This window comes from Pygocentrus nattereri, chromosome 9, assembly GCF_015220715.1.
Source record: "Pygocentrus nattereri isolate fPygNat1 chromosome 9, fPygNat1.pri, whole genome shotgun sequence".
NCBI lineage: Eukaryota > Metazoa > Chordata > Actinopteri > Characiformes > Serrasalmidae > Pygocentrus > Pygocentrus nattereri.
Window position 1 is genome coordinate 38,512,783 of NC_051219.1, and position 21,560 is coordinate 38,534,342.

Sequence of the window (21,560 nt, forward strand, 5' to 3'; positions counted from 1 at the left end):
AAGACTTTCTCCTTTAGAGTACATCTTTACACGCTGTGCGTTGATCTTAAAATAGTAAAAGCGTCCATGTTATTTCTTTTAAAGATAATACATATTTAATAAACATACTTGGTAAATATTCTAATAGAATTTTCCTTAATTCTAAATTGTGCTAATTGTGCTCAATTTTGGATACAGATACTTCATTTCTGTACCCTGTTACATCCCAACCCTGGGTATTTCTTACAGATGTGGAGAAAATGCTCAATGGCTCAGTGAAGCTTTAATCACATCAATGTTTCACATTAATGCTGCTTTTCTGTGTTGTAAAGCTGCACTTTGTAAGTTCAGCAAATTTGGGGAATAAGTGACCTCTCTGCTGGAAACATGTAACTGTATGAATCATGCTGGAGAACATTTTATAACATGGGTTGTGCGGCGGTCCCCTTCCCTGAGAAGATGAATCTGATGATAGTGAGGCAATGTTAGTCAAGTATATTTTATTATGAAAGGAGCCAGATGGCAGCACTGGAAATGATCTAAGAATAATGGCTAGCCTGGTTTATCAAACAATAAAAGATTAACTTTGAAGCAGAAAAGGACACTGTTAGCCAAGCTAATAAGCTAATATTAGCGATTTAGCCAGCTATTGTTAGCTACACCGCTAAAACAACAGCACAATTACAAAGGTATATTGCCTTACACTGTATTAAATGTGTACCATTAAATTCCACAGCAGTTATAATCTGGCTGGCTATTTTCTGTAGCTAGCAACCAAACAACCAACATAACTTACCTGTATAGCAATAAAAATAAAAAAAAGTTGATTCTGGTCTTCGCTCAAGCTCTGTCACTCTTCCTTTTAGTTTGTTGGCTCTCAGTTCTACGTATCTTTGCTGTGATGCCACAGAGGACAACTGGGTTGCTCATGCTATGAGTCTATATCATCACACATTTGTCTCAAACTGTGTCAACGTGTCAAGTATTCTCAGTAAGACTTGCTTATGTGGTTTCTGACAGTGTGCGACACTGTTATTGATAAAATTGGACAAAGTGACTCTATCTGTAATCTATCAGCATTATTTGCTTTCACTGTCAAGATGCATCAGAAGAGTGTTTTCCTACTATTTAGGCCAGGAAGTCTTGCTTTGTAAGAGGTGAGTAGGCTATTTACAACAGATGTAGTGGTGCTTACATTCATCATTGTGCCCAGAGTGTGCCTTTAAGTTTTGTTATAAGTTAAGATTTCATTCTTCGTCATTTTGGACCCCTTTCATTGATCTGTTCGTCAGGAAATGTTCACCCAATGGGCAACTCCTGAGCTCAAATAATATAACAGAAAGATTGAGCTCCATCGTTTTGATGTGACACCAATGACGTGGATATAAACCTCACAGTGAAGGAAGGTGAAGGACCTCAGATTTCATCGCTCTGTACTGCATCAGTCTGGCAGATGGTTTAAGTCTTGAGCAAGACTATCTGGGATTTTGTGAGAAATGCAAGGACACTTTTTTTTTTCTAGATGGTTACCTTGAAACAGAGATTGTGCTCACAAAATAAAAAACAGAAGCAGATGAGAGGGTTCGGCCTGACTGCGGTTCAGGTTAGACTGAGCTGATGTGAATACTTATGCATGTAAATGTGAGCTGGAGCTGACCTGAGCGCAGTCCCTTCTGAGGCAAGGAATATTTCTGACAGTGTACAACACTGTTATCTATACAAACGGACAAAAGTACATTGCAAACTGTAGCAGCAGCCACCTTGAAGCTTGGATTATGTCTGTACCTTTGTCCTTTTTATAAACAGTGGTATATCATAAAGTGTCAGAACACACATTAGTGAGTCTATTGCTTAAATGGAAACCACACTGATTTTTCTAAAATATCTGCATAATTGAAAATGTAAACAAAGCCGTTCAGGCTGGTTTGGTGTGAAATGTGCTGTTCTAGAGAAACTAACTGAGGCACAATTGCTCACAGCGATAGTGATGGAACCAGACATTTGAACCATGCATAAGTTTTCATTACTTGTTAGCTACAAATTATCCCTGCTCTAGCGTAAAGCTAAAGAAGCATCCTTCAGTTATCAAACATGTATTGGCTGATTGACTACATGTAGGCTGAACTGAGAAATTGTGTATCTAAGACATCCAAACTATTCATTTATTTTTGGTCTCTCCTAAGGAGTCTAGAAGGGAGATGTGTTCACTGCCCAGATGTGACTGAAGCTGGCCACTGCAGCTTTCTGGACTCCCAGCAATGCAGAACTGTTGACTGCTGTAGCATGTACAGAGGAAAAAGCTTGATTGTTTTCTAGTGTCTTTATTCTCTTCCCCTCTCTCCTCCATCCCACTTTCTGTTCTCTCCTCTGATCTTTGGCCTGTGCTTACACCCTTCATCCCCTCCATGTGATCTCGGCATCCGCACACTCACATTTGGACATCATTAAAACACAATTACACTCCATACAAATCTGAGTGTATGTGCCTGCACACACAGCACACACAACATACACTGCAGGACTTAAGAGTTGACATTAGAGGTGTAAAAATGCATTAATCCAAAGGGGGCAAAACAAATGCATCATTTTTGCAATGTTAGAATCAAATAAATTGATAAGAAAAATATTTTTAAAAAGTGTGCACTTCTTTTTTGCTCCAAATAAAGATTTCTGGTGGTTTTTGTCTGTATTCCACTGTTTAAATAGTCTTTTCAGCAAAGTTAGTGTGTTCTTGTTTACTTTTAAAATAATTAAGAAAAAGAATTGAAACAAACTGAACTGAATTCAACTAAACTCAGTTGAATTGGACTGAATTAAACTGAACAAAACTGAACTGAATTGAACAGAACTAAAAAAACTGAACTGAACTAAACTGAATTGAATGGAACTGAACTAAAAACTGAAATAAACTGAACTGAACTGAACTAATCTGAACCGAATTGAACTGAATCAATCAAAGTGAATCATTGTGAAAACTGAAATATTATCATGTATTGTATTATTTCTTACGTAACTTTAATATTTGAATCATTGTGTTTGCATGTTTGAATGCATGCTGATAACCCTCAGCATGAAGACATTCTGCAAGCAGTGGACAGATGCTAGTGGACAGGGCGGAAACACACGCTCAGGCTAATGTGAGAAGACTTTGGTAGGCTGCACCCAGCCTGCGGCTCATCAGCAGGAATTGAAACTGGGTGTGAATGGGTTAAAGAAGTTTCACCTACAGTAAGAATGAAGTATGAAGTGTGATCTGATGTCTTTGATTGCATGTGAAGAAGCCCACAAAGGAAACCCACATGTTAGCAAGGCAGGGTTAAACAAGGAGAGCATGCATCATGTTCTCCAGGGGAGACAAACAAGGCTCAGATGGTAAAACCTTTCGTTATTACTTTCAGATATGAAAAAATGTAAGATTAACAGAAACCACAGAAACTGAAATCGGAAAGAAATATATGATCGATTTCCTACTCCAAAGCGCTTCTAGCAAAGTTCTTATACGCCATTAGAAATGAAGGTTCTGTGCAGGTACATTTTTCATCCATTAAGGTACAAAAAGTTTAACAGTGCCCTCAAAAGTACAACAGCGATTTTAAGGTCCAACAGTGTACCTTAAATATGTTTTTTCCAGGTGAAAAGTATGTATTTGTATCTTTTCATAACCTAATGACTTAAAACAGAATAATATAATAAAAAGCCTGAAGACGAGACAGGGTCTGTGAAGTTAGTACAACCTAAAAAAAATTTTAAATGATTATTATGTTCCCTGACTTAAACAGATGGTTTAAGTCTTGAGCAAGACTATCTGGGATTTTGTGAGAAATGCAAGGACACAATTTTTTTTCTAGCTGGTTACCTTGAAACAGAGATTGTGCTCACAAAATAAAAAACAGAAGCAGAAGAGAGGGTTCGGCCTGACTGCGGTTCAGGTTAGACTGAGCTGATGTGAACAGTTATGTATGTAGATGTGAGCTGGAGCTGACCTGAGCGCAGTCCCTTCTAAGGCAAGGAATATTTGCTCGCCCCACTTAGGCGAGGAATGCAAGAGGAGACAAGAGGAATACTTTGGATTGTTTAAAGAGCTTCGGCTTCGTGGCCGCAGTACAGGCTTGATTAATCATAAGCTGGTTGCTGTGGCCTTGCAGAAACAAGATCTCTCTCTCTCTCTCTCTCTCTTTCTCTCTCTCTCTCTCTCTCACTCACTCACTCACTCACTCTCTCTCTTCGTTTTTGGTTTACTGACTCACCTTTCAGTACATTTTTAAATTTTCTATTGAATTCCACAGACCACACAACTGATGTTGGGCCGTCTCCATCAAAGGTGGGTCAGACAGGGGATGTTTGGACTGTCATGTAATATCTGGCTTGACTAAGAACAAATGTTACTGATTCCACAGATTCCAAAGGCCACCCCCAACATTTGTTCTTCATTAGCCAGAGTTTAGAAATATGAGGTCATTCCTCTTCCAGAAAATTAAGAGGATAGAGGGGATTTTTTATCACTGCCAGTGTCCTACATTGATGGAACAACAGAGACCCCTTTTGGGAAAAAAGGAAACGGACAGGTTTGACACGGAGGTGCTGTTGGTTTTTGTCGCCCTCTCGTGTTTATTCAGCATCAAAGAGAAATATTTCCAGGTCGAAGAGTTACAGAGGTGATGCTACAGTACTGCCAGGCTGAGTGCAGGAAAAATGAGGAAAAATCAGAAAACAGATTAAAAGATTTTTTTTCCACCAAGAAAACAACAGTTTCGGTACAAATGCCATTTTAGCTGAGTTAAACACTCTGACTAAAATAAATTAAAAAATAATAATTAGTCACGGCTGCATCTGATGTAAACTCTTAAATATTCATATTCGCTAGTTTTTAATAAATCAGATCAGTATATCTCAACATCCCAAAATAAATAAATAGCTGGTTTTTCAGGGGCCCTCATAAAATACATGTGGCATCAGAATGTCTTCAGTTCTTTAAAAAAAGCTTTTAATGAGATCAAATCTATAAATTCACCTTTAAGACACTCCTCTCACTTTATTGTAAGTCAAGTGTAACAGGTAGTCTGTAATATTGAATTACATCAGTCAAGTTGTACCACTGACCGTAACACCACTGACTGAGCTATTCTAAAATATAGTTATTTCAAATAATCTTTCTTTTCAAAAAGCCACATTATACATAAAAATACATTATATATAAATTTTGTGTTGTTATTTTGCAAAGGTTTTGAAAATAAGTGATCACATCCTCTACAGAGAACACACTTCCCACATTTGAATGCACAACTACTGCTTATTTACTGAATTTCAAACTTTTGCATATGACAGTATTTCTTTTCATTTCTTTTATAACAGTTTCATGAGGAATACACAAACTGCTCTCCATTATGGAGGATGATGGCCACCCACTGCACACCATCATCATGGACAGGAGGAGCAAGTTTAGTGGCAGGTTGCTGTCACAGAGCTGCTCAACCAACAGATTCAGGAGATCCTTTGTCCTCTTCAACTCTTCCCAGGGGGGGCCAGAAGAGAAGAGAGAAGAGGGAAGAGGAGAGACGAGGACTGAATCTGAATCTCATGTTAAATCACGGATAATAGGTCTTATATCTCAGGCTTAATCCTATGTTTCTTTATCCATCTGCACATCTGGACACCGTGCTGCACATATTGCACTTTCTGCTTACCTTATTGCGCATCTAGCACATCTGGACACTAGACACTTTATTTAGTACCAATACCTACACATATTTATTCATTCAGTATGGTCATTATTCTCTGTTACCTGTACCTCCTTCTACAGTCATTTTGCACGGCATCTCTCATCTCAGGTTATAGATATTATTATTATTATAATTATTATTACAGATTGTTGTATTCTTCTATTTGTATATATGCCTGTAGATATGATCTGTTATATTTATTCTTCTTGTTATATGTCTACACCCTTATTACTATTACTGTACAGTGTTGTGTGTCTGCTACTGGCTGCCAAATGTCCTTCGGGATCAATGAAGTATCTATCCAGCCATCCATCCATCCATCCATCTATCTATCTATCTATCTATCTATCTATCTATCTATCTATCTATCTATCTATCTATCTATCCATCCATCCATCCATCCATCCATTTATCTATATCTGTCTGTCTATCTATGTATCCATCCATCCATCTATGTATCCATCCATCCATCCATCCATATATATATATATATATATATATATATATATATATATATATATCTGTCTATCTATCTATCTGCCTATCCATCCATCCATCTATCTATCTGTCTGTCTATCTATCCATCCATCCATCTATTTAATACCACTAACAATCTTTTTGGGATTAATAAATCTGTCCGAATTTGACAAATTTACATAATTTAAATCATTTTGATTTAGCACACACAATAAATGCGATGTACTGTTAGAATTTATACTGAAAGACAAACATTAAATTGTTGTTTCACATAAAAAACAATACTTTAGCATCTTTGGACCGACTGCTGTGAGACACACATCAACACAACATGACTGTCTCGCTATTTTACGAAGACTGGATGAAAAGCTATGCTGTTCGCACGCAGAGGTGACGTCACATGAAGACTACAGTGCAATGTTCGTGATTTTATGCCCAACTGTGTAAAAAAGGTCAACAAATCTTGACACCACCACCTACCACCACGCAGGAGGGAAAGGTTTCCTCATCCATTAGATTCTAGACAACTTACTTTGACAGCAGGCAGCTCTTAGAGACGGCTACAGATGAACTACAAGCGCCCTTTGGTAGAAAACTACATTTCCCGAGCGCACACAGAACTGGGCGAGAGGGAGAGAAAGCATGGTCACAAACATTATTACAACGGGGATTATCCTGACGATCGTCTTGTCTAGCACGGTCTGGTCGAGTTGATCTCTTTTCAGCACGCTAAAGCTGTGACTAGAGTGTAAAAGCTGCGTTGGGTCGCTCAGCTCCTCGGCGGAGCTCCTCCATCTTCGCTATATGACGCAGCGGAAGCTCTGGATACTTCCTTTCCTCCATTAGGTGAGTGCGTGGTGCGGCCGCCTTTGGTCTCGCTCTTCAGCAAATTGTCGAAAAATGTATTATATATGAGGTCTAGGCGGCACATACTTTCATTAAAGTAGCTGTTTTTGTGTTTATTCCAGGTCGCAGCCATGGGCCGCCGTCCAGCCCGGTGGTAAGTGCTGTATTTCTAGCTTTAGTGAGGAGTGCAGAGCGCCGAAAATGGCAGGGCCGCTAACCATGTGGCTGAAGAGAGCGGCTAACCGAGTTTAACACTAGTTTACACATCTATACGGGATTAAAAGGGTTCCTCGACTTGGCTAGATGGCTTCGTGTCTTTTTTTAATTAATAGTTTTGTGACCAACCTTTGTAAACCGCTCGGGCTAAGCTAGTTAGCTCAGTAGCTAACTTGAGAAGCTACGATGCGCATTTGAAAGACCGTAATGTAGATTTTAACGTGTCTAAATTACTTTTGGTTCCGTCCAAAAAGGCATATTACTGTCCAGTCGAAGTCCGCTTGTTGGTGCAGGATGGGTGGTGTGGTAGTCTGTGGTTTTGGACGCAGCTTTTAGTTTTGTAGTCAACGAGTGTTGGTCACTCCAATACTTGCTGTCAGTGAAATTGTTGGAAAATAATGCGTTTTTAAAGCGCTATTTGCAGTCATTTTGTAGCTTAACGTCTGCATTTCGGTGTGTATTATGTAGGTTATGTAGTTATGTCTGTCCCTAGTCAAGACTTGCTGTTATACTCATGATGGTTCATCTCACCCACAGCTACAGATACTGCAAGAACAAGCCTTACCCAAAGTCCCGTTTCTGTCGGGGTGTGCCTGGTAAGGCTTTAAACATCTTAACATGTTGACTGGATGTTGCATTAATGATGGCACAGTAAATTACCAATTTTAGATAATTTTGTTAATGCTGAGTAAAAACTGCACCATCAGAGTTGTTTTATGTTCCACATGTTACTTTGTTCATTTGAGTTGGTCTTTCAAAAACTAGTCAAAGCAGCATTGCATAATGAAGCTACTTATTTAAAACTTCACTGTTATGCCTTAAATGATATAAAATGGAGTTGTGAGGGTCAGCTGTGTCTGAGAACCTTTCTTATAACCCCAGATCCCAAGATCAGGATCTTCGACTTGGGCAGGAAGAAGGCTAAGGTGGATGAGTTCCCTTTATGCGGTCACATGGTGTCTAATGAGTACGAGCAGCTGTCCTCTGAAGGTGAGGAGTGAATGAGTGAAGTCTTTGGCCTGTTTTGATTGGCATGGTGTACCACACTAACTTATCACTTAATATACCATAAACTGCTTCACTGTTTTCACTGAAAGCTTTTATAAAAGAGGCACCTAAGTAAATGTTTTTCTACCTAGAAGTTCTGGAGAGGATTTTGTCTTGATGTCTTGTTTTTGCTCAATCACTGTTAATCTTTCTGTTTTAGCTCTTGAGGCTGCCCGTATCTGTGCTAACAAATACATGGTGAAGACCTGCGGCAAAGATGGTTTCCACATCCGCATGCGCCTCCACCCTTTCCACGTCATCCGCATCAACAAAATGTTATCCTGTGCCGGAGCTGATAGGTGGGTTTGTGCCTAGACTTGAAGCATCAACTGCAGCTTATTAAGCCGACCAGCCTAGTTGCCTGTACTTCTCTGGTGTGCAAAAGTTGCAGACATTGAATCTTTGGTTGTGTATGAACCCAGCTGTGAGGTGCTGGGTCCTGAAAGGGACCATTGATACAAACACGTTGCCTTTAGCTTAGAACATCTTCCATTTGGTCCACATGTCTAGCTGGGAGTAACTTGGGTTATGTTTTCATCTTCAGGCTCCAGACTGGAATGCGTGGTGCTTTTGGAAAGCCCCAGGGTACAGTGGCTCGTGTGCACATTGGTCAGGTGATCATGTCTGTGCGCACTAAGGCCCAGAACAAGGAACACGTCATTGAGGCTTTGAGGAGAGCCAAGTTCAAGTTCCCTGGCCGTCAGAAGGTAATTGCTGCATCTTTGCATTGGAGAAAGATTAACTGAAGACTTGGTTTGATGTAAAACGCATATAAATGTGTCCATTAGGCTCATTCTTACTACAGTGGGGGCGGTAGCAGTTTGTAATCTATATTAATGCAAATTGGCAGTTAGTCATTGCTGATTCATTGAAAGTAATGGCTGTTTAAAAACATGTTTAGTAAAGTAATCCTGGTCACCCTAAACACCATTCATATTGATGGTCTGCAGCTTATTAAGCCGACCAGTCTGGTTCTCTGTGCTCTTCTGGTGTGTGAAGGCTGCAGACAGTAATTCTTCGGTTTGTGTATGTGCCCAGCTGGGAGGTGCTGGGTCCTTAAAGGGACCGTCGAGACAAAAAAGAATTCTCTGTAGTTTAAGGATGGACTTTTTTTTTATATATAAACTAGGGTTCAGAGTTTTCAGTTTTCTCTCTTCCTTTTGCTTAGATCCACATCTCCAAGAAGTATGGCTTCACCAAGTTCAATGCCGTTGACTTTGATGACCTGCTGCAGGAGAAGCGTTTGGTTCCTGATGGCTGTGGGGTGAAATACATCCCCAGCCGTGGACCACTGACCCGCTGGAAGGCCCTGCATGCCAACTAAACACTTCACACTTACCAGATCATTGGCTGTGTGAGAGAGGGCTCTTGGATTTCTGAAGTAGTCAATAAAATCAAACTTTTGATTACGAAATTGCAGCCTGTTTTGTTTTTAACATTATGCACTGTATAAAATAAGACTTGAGCACATTAAGAAAATATGCACTCATCTCGGTGGGTGTATTTGGATCTTAATTTGTTTATCCACGTGAAAAATATGGTGGAGTCCAGTGATGCAAAGTCAAACTGCTGTCATGATGAATCAAGTGTTTCAGTATATAACCTCTTAGATGAACTGGCTTTGTCCATGTAGTGACTAATCAAGTTGAGAAGGTTATGAAAATACATAATTGAGAGGGGGATTGAAGTGTTGCCATGTCATATTAAAACATTTTATTACAAAGTTAAAAGAAACATGCAGAGTCATTTGTTGCTGAGGTCTTAAAAGCCTGAGCTCAGAAGGTAGTGAAATGCACAGATGGGACTTGCCTTATTTATTTTAAGGCACTTGGTATAAGCTCTAGGCTAGATTTTTGGCATGGAAGAGATTCAAGTATTAACATCAGTGCAATTGTATTTCATCTCATACTGGCTTTGAAAATTTTCCACCTTCAGCACCTCAGTCTGCATTCAGTTGCAACAGGAGGATGAAGCCAAAGGTCAGAGGCAACAGGTACGGAGGTGTACTTTCCCGTGTGCTTCCTGACATGGTCTTCAAGTCAACCTCTATTGGGTAGTGGTCACTTACTTTTAGGGCCTAGAAGGAAAAATCCACAGTTGAGTAATGTACTAAACCTGTTTTCATGCACAATTTGCCAGCTGCCTTCTACCCCCTGTGTGTGTGTATGTATATGTGTGTGTGTGTATGTATGTATGTGTATATATGTGTGTGTGTGTATATATATATATATATATATATATATATATATATATATAACTGCAACAGTGACACTGACAGCATTGTTGGAGTCTTCTCAACACCCCAGTGTTTGGTTGAGAGTTACCCACTGCACAAAACTACAAGGAAACTGACCACTAATAAGGTCTGCAGGGGTGTCAAACTCAACCATTAAAAGGGTCATTTAAAAAAATCCATAGGGCCATAGCAAAAATTAAATATGAACCAAAATGACAACTGTAAGCATTAAATATAATTCAAAAACAAAAATTAGTTCTAGGTAGTTTTTTAAAACTGCGTTTTTGCCTTTTATGCACTGTAGAGGGTGAAATACCTAAAATCCTTGAAATCACTTGTTGAGGAACTTTGTTCTTAAACTACTAGTTTATTTGCTGCTGTCGTTTTCACAAAGTGGTGCAACTTGACACATCCTTATTCTGAAAGGAGCCTCTAGAAAGATCTAGGCCTTTTTCCTGGATCTTCATTTTATACCCAAGCATGATAGCAAGGCCCTAGTCTTAAATAGCTCAAGTAATAGCTAAATAGCTAAATGTCGCTCAAGTTTGATGAGCTGATAAGGTGAAATATTAAATCTTATATCTTTTCTTATACGACTTTGATTTGAATACAGGTCAGAGTGGATTTACAAATCTTTGCTTTCTATTTTGACTTGCATTTTACAAAATGTACCAAATTTTTTGGAACTGAGGTTTGCATATAGTAGATTTTATCTGATAAAATGTAAACTGAGTGTAAGTACAAGGTAGTTGAATCAAATAAGCAGGCGATTCAATGTTTCTTAAAGGGCCTATGTCCTCCATTTTCCTTAAATGTTTACCCTGAAGTCGAACATTTCTGTGGGTTTATTTATGAAAAAAACATCCATAGTCCACTTTTACATGGTCATTTTCCAACCTCTGTTTATCACTGAGAATTAAACAGGATGTTTTTGTTATTCTGCTCAGACTGCACTTCATACTATCTCATTCAAATAGCAGTCTGGGCTGAAACACAGCTTATAACTTCAATGTGAAGGGGCGGAGCTAAACTACTTTAGGGTACACAGACAGATATATGTAAATGAGTTTGCGACATCACAAACACAAAGAATTCAAATCAAGCTGCTTTCACAGCATAATTTTGACATATGGGCTGTATAGACTGGGGTGAATGGTACTTGTTGAAACTTTGACAAGACTGACATGCTACATCAAAGTTTTTATTACCAAAAAAGGGGAGGAAAATTCTACTTTCCATTACAATGGGCCCTTAATTGAATGAGAGTAATAGAAAATGAGCACTTTACCTCCTCCTCAGTGAGATGGTATTCCCTGGCAAAGTTAAATGGCCGTGCTGAAAATGGCACTACAGCTCTGAGAAAGTGATCTCCATGCACCACTATCCTGTGAGAACAGGCCAGGAATCAACACTGTAAGGTTTCAGAAGATCATAAAGTATCTGTGCCATGCCATCTAAATAGAGCAGGACAGATTTACCTGTCGTAGGCACAGTCCGTGGATTCTCTCACTGTAGTGTCCTGTTTGTCTTCTATCAGCCAGGTGAAAGAGGACACAGTGTACAGTCTTATGTTCTTCCTGTTCTTCTTGGCTACGTATCCACAGGCCGCATTAAAGTCGCCAAGAAACATCATGTTCTGTTAGAATTGAGGTAATGGTGAAAAAATGTATCTAATTTTCAGAAGATTTTGAGGCCATTAGAACAACAGAAACCTAGATGGCAGTGTGTGTGTGTGTGTGTGTGTGTGTATTCTTGCAGTGCTATACTTGTGAGGACCCTATGTCCTCACTATGATAGAACTGTATGAAATTTTTGTTCAAGTGAGGACATTTTGATGGTTTGTTTTCATGTGTTGTTTTCACCACAATTACTTTTTTTTTATTTGAAAACTAAAAGAGCAGAAAAATTGCCATTTGGATACTGAGGTTAACGTTAGGGTTAGGTTTAGATTTAGGTGTGGTATTATTTAGGTCCAATATCACAAAAATGAATAGAAACTTATGGACATCCTCATATGTATAGCATGACAAACGTGTGTGTGCGTGTGTGTGTGTGTGTGGGGGGGGGTATTTAACAGCAAGCTGTATCTCAGTATACTTGCTGTACCACTCTTACCTCCGTCCTCCACCTCTGTCTAACATCCTCAAAGACATCATAGAGCTCATCAATCTCTTTGGTGGCGTTTGTGGGTGATGTGTGTACTGGGATCAGAACAAACTCGCCAATCACTGTAAAACACATCCACTCAACAATCAGTTACACTCTTACAGACACCCTAATATCACAACTGCCCTAGTTAACCCTGTTTATGCACCAAGTTATATTAATCGTCACATAATTTTATTAAATATTCTTGTTTTGATGTAATCTTTAAATGAAATGTAGTGATTTTTGTCCGTCTCTAAAACATCCGCAGATTTTTGACTAGTTCACTCTGCATCAGTGGGCAGGGAAAATAATATTAAACAATGGTATCATGTTTGCCCTGCGATGGACTGGTGACCTGTCCAGGGTGTATCCTGCCTTCCGCCCGAAGACTGCTGGGATAGGCTCCAGCACCCCCCCGCGACCCTGACGGTGAAGCAGCTTGGAAAATGGATGGATGGATGGATGGATGGGTATCATGTTTCACTCCCTCTTCTCACCACCTCCACTATCAAGCCAAAACCCACTAGCTCAGAGACCCTACCCAACACCACATTTCACTGGTTTGTAAAGAAAATGCTTAATAATTTCTGATTCATGTTGACAAAAGGGCCCATATCCTATATAAAATTACATTTTATTGTTTTCCTTAATTTCCACTTTTGTTTGTGTGGTTTTATGTAGCAAAAATATTTATAATTCTGTTTATACCTTGGAATTCAACAGGCAGTTTTGTTGCCTTTAAGACTGGCATAGCCTCTGTTCTAATTAGCTGTCCTGTATTGTGTCTCATTTAATTTAAAAAGCGGTCCAGACTGAGTCACTCCTTAATGTCAGTGTGACTGCGTGGGGATAACCTGCTGTAGGGTAAAACACATACACATTTACTGAGCACTTGATTAGGTACACCTATGTTATATCACACATGTAATACATAGGTGCACTTTTTAGTTCTGCAATTACAGACTGTAGTGACTGATACTGATGTGGTGGTGGTGTGTTAGTGTGTGTTGTGCTGGTAAGAGTGGATCAGACACAGCAGTGCTGCTGGAACTTTTAATCACCTCAGTGTCACTGCTGGGCTGAGTATAATACACCACCCAAAATATCCAGCCAACAGCATCCTGTGACCACTGATGAAGTACTAGAGCATGACCAACACAAACTGTGCAGCAGCAGATGAGCTACTGTCTATGATTTTACATCTAGAAGGTGGACCAGCAAGGTAGGAGTGTCTAATAGAGTGGACGGTGAGTGGACAAAATGTTTAAAAATTCCAGCAGCTGTGTCTGATCCACTTGTACCACACACTAACACATCACCATCACCTCAGTGTCAGTGCAGTGCTGAGAATGATCCACCACCTAAAGAATACCTGCTCAGTGGTGGTCCTATGGGGGTCCTGACCACTGAAGAACTGAAGGGGGCTAACAAAGTATGCAGAGAAAGAGTCTGTAATTATAGAACTACAAAGTACTATATGGTAAGTAAAGCTGATAAAATGGACAAGGAGGTGTATGTAATAAAGTACTTAATGAGTGTATACGCAGGTGTATTTATGCATATATTTTTTGTGACATCACAAAAACAATTCATTCAAAATGGGAACTTACTTGTTTCATGACATTTAGCAGCAATAACTGCAACCAGCATGACATATATCCCTTTCACATTATTCTGAAGGAATCTGAGCTCAGATACTGGCAAGATGTTTGCATTCCCTCACAACAATTTAGCATTCACCTGCGATAATTATGCATTCCCTTGCAAACATTTTACATTCCCTAGTAATAGTTTTGCATTCCCTTGCAAAAGTTTCATATTTTTACAAAATCCATTGCACTTGCAAGGGAATGCAATAGTGAGGCAACACAGCGTCATTGTATTCAAATGTGGCCCCTGAGGGGCGCCACAGTTCATGATGTCCTAGTACCTTAGAATTGGTTTTTGTAACCCTTTCCAGGCCAGTACATTCCGCACCTTTTTCCTCACCTCCATTGAATTTTTCTTTGCTTATGGCCCAAAGTTCTTGTAAAAACTTTGTGGTAATGTCATCATTCTGGCAGTAAACTTTAATATGAAGGTTTACATTCAACTTAGCTGGCTGAATTCAAGCCTGGCTGTGAACTGACTTCTGAATCTCTTCACCAGTTACATTTGGTTAATGTGTTGCAAACTAAGTGGGCAGGGACCTATATATTTGTGTGTTTGTGTGTTGTATAACTTTGTTCCTTCTATAAATCAAATTATCATTTAAAAATGTTTTATGTTTATAAAGATTTCCTTTGTTTAATGTTACATTTTGTCTGAAGATCTGAAACCATTCACTGTGAGAAAGATCCATGCTAAAGGAAACGAGGGACGACGGGGAAAACTCAGCAGTTTAACTCTGGAGGCACAGTGTCTGTTTGTGGTGTTACCTGTTTTAGGTGCTTGGATTCGCACCACAAAGGGCTCCCTGGCGAAAGCGTCCTCATCCCCTTTCTGCGTGTCAGGATACTGATACTGATCTTTCAGCCTCACAGCGTCCCTCCTATGGGAGAGAACAGGGTATGACAGAGTAATGCCCATGTTAAAAACATATTAACCCCTTAAACACACTTATAACATTAGTTTCACAGTAATTATTGAATTAATTATAAGGATTATTAAATAATATATATGGGAAAAAAAAGAATTTTCTTTACTTTTTTTAAATTAGAAGACAAAGCAAAGACCTGCCTGTTTTGATTTCACTGTTTTCAAGCTGTTATAAAAACCAACACATTTACTTATATCTCCTATATTTAATCAACAGGGCTTCAATCCTGCTCATTCTGTCCAGAGTGCTTTTTAAGTCGAGCACAACACATGACAGCCAATCAGAACAGAGATCATTTACGTACATCAGTCTTAAAGGTTCAGTAATGAAATAGCCTGTTTAACTCTATGGGATAAAGAGAACTCAAATACAAGAATGTAGGGCATAGGCCTAGATTAATAACGGAATGATAATCCTGCAGTTTAAAGCATTAAATAAACATTTCTTAATACAGTAACAGTGACATATAATACAGTGTTCACTTCAAATAATCATACCTTATTTTATTCTAAACTAAATGGCTTACCTGAATACAAACACATATTGCTCCTGATATGTTTGTGATCTGCCAAGACGGCCACTGGACACATAGTCATACTGGTGACTGCGGTCAAAGCTGAATAAAAAGCAATAAAACATCACTGTGTCACTCTCAGTTTGAGCATGTGGAGGACAGTACATCAAAAAGCACTACAGGTTTGAATACAACCCATTTTAAGCAGGCCTTTGTATTTGTGCTGATCTTCATATGATCTCCCTCACATGCTGTGTTGATAGTATATACAGTATTATATATTATATATCAGAGAATGCCTGTCAGTGTCATAACATCGTCATACATAGAAATAAAGATGACAATAAGAGCCATAGAAGACATTCAAGACAAGCAGTCATTCTCCAAAGAAAAATGTGGACTGTCTTTGGGGCAGTGAGGACCGGTTTCAGAACCACTGCCCTAAAGAACCTTGCAGTGGATGATTTTTTAAAAGAAGCATTTTTGTAAATGAGGCCTTTTCATTTAAAAAAAAGTTGGAGAACCCCCTATATAATGTATGTTTTGTATCAAATTTGAACTGTGACTGCAGCAGTGAAGAGTGTAATGTTACTTGTTGAGGCTCCTGAGCAGCTCAGGAATGGCCTTCTTCTTGTGATCTCTGACCTCCTGGAGCAAGCACACATCACAACGCGACACAATCTGAGGAAATCACATAAAACTCTTAATCAAAATGCGTGAAACTGTTAACTAATTTAATATTTAATTCATTGTCACCGTATCAATACATGAATAAGGCAGAAATAGTTGAAACCAACATTTTTATAGAGCTAAACTTCTTGTGCAGCACTAAAAATTAGTTCGTCAGTTCAACCTAAAAAATTGGTAACCATTGATAACAATTAATGAAACTTTTTTCCAACGTAAATCGCTTAAATGGACCAACATTATATTCAAAGCATTTATTAGAGTTGAATAAAACTAGCCCTGCGATGGACTAGTGACCTGCTGAGACAGGCTCCAGCTCCCCCCGATGACCCAGAAGGGGAAGCTGCTAAGAAGATACTTTTTCTACACTGATGATAGTACTAGCTTTGAAAACTAAACAAAAGCCCACCCAAAAGTACTGTATGTCCCACCTGTGTTAGTGTGTGTAAAATGTTTTTATCTCCTGCTTTCGAGTCACCAAAACTCTGAACATTAAAGGCACAGATTTTGAATCCATAGCAGCCCAGCAGGCCACAAAGGTGAATGAGGACGAGCAGCATGAGAGGACGAGTCATACTGGACCTGTGGGGAGAGAGAGAGAGAGAGAGAGAGAGAGAGAGAGAGAGAGAGAGAGAGAGAGAGAGAGAGAGAGAGAGAGAGACAGAGAGAGCGATGGAAATTAGGTTATTTCTGTGAGACTTGGATTAAGTTCATCTAAAGGGTTAATTTATTTCTCATTAATCAAATATTGTTTTTGACTAGGTTGTGTAAACATGACCCAACAGAGTCAGACCAGAATAAAACCAGTTAAACCACTTGCTTCATTGTTGTTCACCAGCTGAACTACATTTTTTTTTAATCATCACTGAATGATGCTTATTTTTTTACTGTGTAGCTTCAATTCTATTTCAGGTTCTTTACTCCACTGAAATACTGTATATTTACTGTAGACTTATTTACCTGAGAACTAATCCTGAAACAAAAGCCAGAGAAACTGAAGTGACTCAAGTGCACAATGTAAAGAAAGAGATTATACTGTCTTAATGCTTAATGATTAGAGCACCTACTCAGCTTTTATATGTAAAGCACAGGAAAGTCCCCCAACCGACTGAATATTCACTCTGTGTTATTCTTTTCACAGTAGGCCACTGATAGTACACCGGTAATTATTTGTGATAATTGCTGGGTAATTACAGGCAAAAACACAAAATATACAAAATCCTGAATTCTGTTAAACCAGTGAGTCTATTGTTACAGATTATTACAGAACATGACAAATAACTCAATGATAATATCAGACTGGACTACCACTTTAATGTAGCAGAAATGTATAAAAATGAAAAATGTAGCCATATACAGGCCAGCTTTTTGGAATGTTCTTTAAAATTAAAAGGTTGTTAAAATAGCACAGCTGTTTAAATACGGATTGGGAAGTGGAAACGAGCTTTGGAGAAAACACAAAAAAAAAATTAAATGTCTTAACGATCAGTACATTGCGCTGCAATCAAAGAAAATTCTTGAAATCTATCAGTCTGGAAAGGGTTACAAAGCTATTTCTAAAGCTCCAGCGAAGCACAGTGAGAGTCATTATCACTGAAGGGAGAAAACGTCAGACAGTTGCAAATGTTCTCAACAGTGGCCTCCCTACCAAATTTTCTCCAAGTGTGTTGCGACAGCTCATTGAAGCAGTCACAAAAGAACCCAGACAAACATCTAATGAACTACAGGCCACGCTTGCCTCAGATAAGGTCGTTGTTGCCGAACATGGTGGTGGTAGTGCGATGGGGTTGGGATGTTTTGCCGCTTCAGGGCCTGGACGACTTTAAGTTTCTGACATACCCAGGAATTTTGCTTACTACCAAAAAGTCCTGCAGGAGAATGTCCTGTCATCCGTCCATGATCTGAAGCTCAAGCGCAGTTGGGTTATGCAGCAAGACAATGATCTGAATTACAAAAGTTCACCTCTGAATTGCTCAAAAGAAAACAAGATGAAGGTACTGTGGTGGCCTAGCCAAATTCTGACTTGCACCCCATTCAGATGCTGCATTAGGACCCAGGACCCGGGCAGTGCATGTTCAGAAGTTCTCCGATGTTGCTGAAGTAAAGCAATAGGCCACAGTTCCTTCACAGTGAGCAGTCATATGAAACATTGCCTTCCATTTATAGCAAGTGTTTGGGCTCTGTGGCCCAGCCAGTTATTAAGTCTGGCGGCTAATATATGTGTTGCAAAACAGTGAATATAGATTCTGCATACGTTTTCATTCAATGAACAAATATCATTTTAAAGGGTTTGTGTTCGCCTAGTCATATATCACATGTTATATGAGGATCTGAAACAAATGTGGGACAAAAATGGGACAAATATGCTCAAAAAGAGGAAATCAGAAGGGGCAAATACTTTTTAATGGCACTAAATTGTCTTTCAGCCACAATAATGAGTGATAATGGACACACATTACAGGGCAATCCATCCCTCAGAAGCATAAGATTTCAAATGCATCATTAACTCTTAAAAAGATGGTTCTTTAAGGGTCTTTAGGAAAGACAATGGTTCTGTCTAGAGCCATTAACAACCAAAGAGCAATTTGTATGCTTAAGGATTTATTTGCATGATGAAACGGTTCTTCAGATAAAGATGATCAAGCTTGTAACAGTAGTAGAACTCTTTTTGGTGCTATAACGAACCATCTTCAAAAGGTTCTACATATAACAACATATAACACATTCTTCATCAGTCTGAAGAATCATTTTACCATGCAAAGAACCTTTTAAGCATAAAAATGGTTCTAAAATTATTGTCTTTACTAAAGAAGCTTTGAAAGACCATCTTTTTCAGAATGTTAGTTCAGAAATGAACATCCATAATTACAAGTAGCATTTTACATATCGCTGCTGTCGGTACAAAACCTCACATCTCCAAAATGGTAACTTTACAGGAGAAGGAAAAAGCCTACTTTACTTTTAATGTAAGTCAATGGAACCAGACTTTTTTCCAAGTAAATTTGGGCCATTTCTTTTGGTTCATTCATCATGAAATTTACACACAATGTAACAGAGGTACAATGTAACACAAAGGACAGCAGGTAATTTCAAATCATGTAAAAAATGGAAAAGTCAAAGTATATCTAGTATACACAATTCTCATGTATACAATGTATTATGTATGCTCACAAGTATTTTTACTGTTCCCCTGATGTCTCTCTGCCAAGTTTGCAGCACTGCTATTTACTGATGTTTATTTCACCCACATGTGACTGTATCATATTTCCCCTTCTCTTAGAGTCATTCTTCATACAACAACAGTTAGTGCTCTCTCTCTCTCTCTCTCTCTCTCTCTCTCTTTCTAACCAACTAAACCATATCACAAGTTATGACAGGTGACAAATTGAAAGGAGAACACCTTGATGGGTACAGCTGTACTGATGAGTCACAACATGTTATGAGAGGCAGTGCCAGCTGCAGCGAGCTTAGGCTTTTCGTTCTTTTTTTTCAGATCCCCACCACATTTCTAAGATCAAGTTCATAATCCTCACCAGGCTCTCAATCATACTTCCTCTCCCATCAACTGTGTGCGCATTACAAGTAGTTTTACTTCTCTTTTTGGAGCTGTGTTGATACTGGTACTCTGTTCCTGCACCCTATACAGGCAACAAGCTTACACACGAGTGAGATAACAAGATAACAATGGAAGCAGGAAAAGGGGTAGATTTTTACCTCAGTCATCAGATCCGGTCACTTCAACGGCTTCAGGGAGAGTCTGAATTCTGGAACGGCGGGTTTTCTGCTCAGTGTTTTCAGTGGAATCTAGGATCCACCCTTTCCAGGTCGAGCGCTGAGCCACTCAGTCAGAGGGAGGAGCTTCTAAAACTGTAGCTGCTGCTGAGGAACTGTTTCCACTCTAGGAAACCCACATGTAACAGTTAACCTATGGGAAGCTGTGTCAGCCGTTAATCCACTCGAACTAGTAAAAGGACACTAGTAATAGTAAAAACACTGAATCTGGCATGTCAAAAGTCAAATACTATTAGTAGGAACTGTATTTTAGCAGTGCATTTTGAATTCTAGATACCGGTATTAATTAAATGTAAACGTGTACTGATTCAAAGGTTCTAGATTCAAGATTTAAGATTCAAGGTCATTTCACAGGATACAACGAAATTGGGCAGCAATCTTAATGGTGCATGAACAACAACAAAAAAAAGGCTAAACTAGGAATAGGACAAAAATATAGACTAATATAAAACATCAAATGAAAGACTGTACAATTTAAAATGATAAAAAGTAAAACTAACAATCAAACTATGAAATAACTTAAAATAGAACTAGAAAAAGTCAAATAAGTAAAATAAAAAAGTGGATATAAAAGAGTGTAGCAGCTGTGGTTTTCACAAGGGCTTTGAGTAAATCTTCCAATTTTAAAAAATCGGATACGTTTACTATGTCAAATTTTGTGTCTTTGCTATAGTAATAATAACATTTTAACGCAAACAGAATTTGTGCGATCAAGTAAAGCTGTGGATTAAAAGCTGAAATGGCTTGCCATACAACTGCTTTTCTGAGGATTTGCATAAACGTCTTGCTATAGTACAGCACACGAGGCATTGTGTAATATGTTTTTTTGTAACCGTTGTATAAATGCAGAAGCTCTTGATAGTTTACTACATTTGTGAAAAGTCTCCCTATTAGAGCAGAGACAGTGCAGCACCTTTCTCACTCTACCCAGTCATTTTCTCTGCCACCTACCACAAAATTATGGACATGTAGGCTGAACATGTCTACATGTCTAATTAAGATTGAGGATCAAGCAAGAAATCACGTTCCACTGCGGTTACTCCTCCTACACTTTCTTTTCTGCTCCTTTGGTCATGGCAAGAAAATAAACACTGGAAACTCAAAGCTATTCTGTTATTCATCCTAACACTTACTATTCAGCAGCTGCTGTGAATGATGTGGTAACTACTACAGATCTATAAAATGTATGCAGTTCTGATGTTGAATCATTTAGATGTTAACCAGTATACGACTACCTCAGACTTTAAGGAGTTAAACTAAAACCATTCATCCTAGAAAAGCTGTTCAACTTTAAGTGACAAAAATCAAAGATACTGCTTC

General features: G+C 38.8%; 2 protein-coding genes and 2 non-coding genes across 4 annotated transcripts; 3 read left to right on the forward strand and 1 right to left on the reverse strand.

Annotated features, from left to right (window-relative positions):
- Positions 1–7,085: 7,085 nt before the first annotated feature.
- Positions 7,086–9,699, forward strand: rpl10 (ribosomal protein L10). The gene is made up of 6 exons (XM_017712733.2): positions 7,086–7,176; positions 7,776–7,834; positions 8,121–8,228; positions 8,446–8,584; positions 8,830–8,992; positions 9,454–9,699. Exons 1-6 carry the CDS (start codon positions 7,154–7,156, stop codon positions 9,607–9,609), a joined length of 648 nt encoding a protein of 215 aa, XP_017568222.1. The 5' UTR covers positions 7,086–7,153; the 3' UTR covers positions 9,610–9,699.
- LOC119264114 lies at positions 8,615–8,748 on the forward strand. Its single transcript, XR_005130776.1, has one exon. It is a non-coding gene; the product is annotated as a small nucleolar RNA SNORA70 (small nucleolar RNA).
- LOC119264115 lies at positions 9,230–9,364 on the forward strand. The gene has a single exon (XR_005130777.1). It is a non-coding gene; the product is annotated as a small nucleolar RNA SNORA70 (small nucleolar RNA).
- A 274-nt stretch (positions 9,700–9,973) lies between the features above and the next one.
- Positions 9,974–20,298, reverse strand: dnase1l1 (deoxyribonuclease I-like 1). Its single transcript, XM_017712732.2, has 9 exons — positions 20,163–20,298; positions 16,880–17,030; positions 16,354–16,442; positions 15,774–15,863; positions 15,087–15,199; positions 12,637–12,749; positions 12,000–12,157; positions 11,810–11,906; positions 9,974–10,362 (listed from the first exon to the last, which is right to left on the reverse strand). The coding sequence occupies exons 2-9, from the start codon at positions 17,021–17,023 to the stop codon at positions 10,225–10,227; spliced, it is 942 nt and encodes a 313-aa protein (XP_017568221.1). The 5' UTR covers positions 17,024–17,030; positions 20,163–20,298; the 3' UTR covers positions 9,974–10,224.
- Positions 20,299–21,560: the final 1,262 nt, after the last annotated feature.

Coding starts and splice junctions, on each gene's coding strand:
- dnase1l1 (XM_017712732.2), bottom strand. CDS start 17,023: ATGACTCGTCCTCTCATGCTGCTCGTCCTCATTCACCTTTGTGGCCTG. Junction 11,907..11,999: donor ACGGACTGTGCCTACGACAG/GTAAATCTGTCC, acceptor CTGTTCTCACAG/GATAGTGGTGCATGGAGATC. Junction 10,363..11,809: donor ACCATCTCACTGAGGAGGAG/GTAAAGTGCTCA, acceptor TTTTCCTTCTAG/GCCCTAAAAGTAAGTGACCA.
- rpl10 (XM_017712733.2), top strand. CDS start 7,154: ATGGGCCGCCGTCCAGCCCGGTG. Junction 7,177..7,775: donor GGCCGCCGTCCAGCCCGGTG/GTAAGTGCTGTA, acceptor TCTCACCCACAG/CTACAGATACTGCAAGAACA. Junction 7,835..8,120: donor TTTCTGTCGGGGTGTGCCTG/GTAAGGCTTTAA, acceptor TTATAACCCCAG/ATCCCAAGATCAGGATCTTC.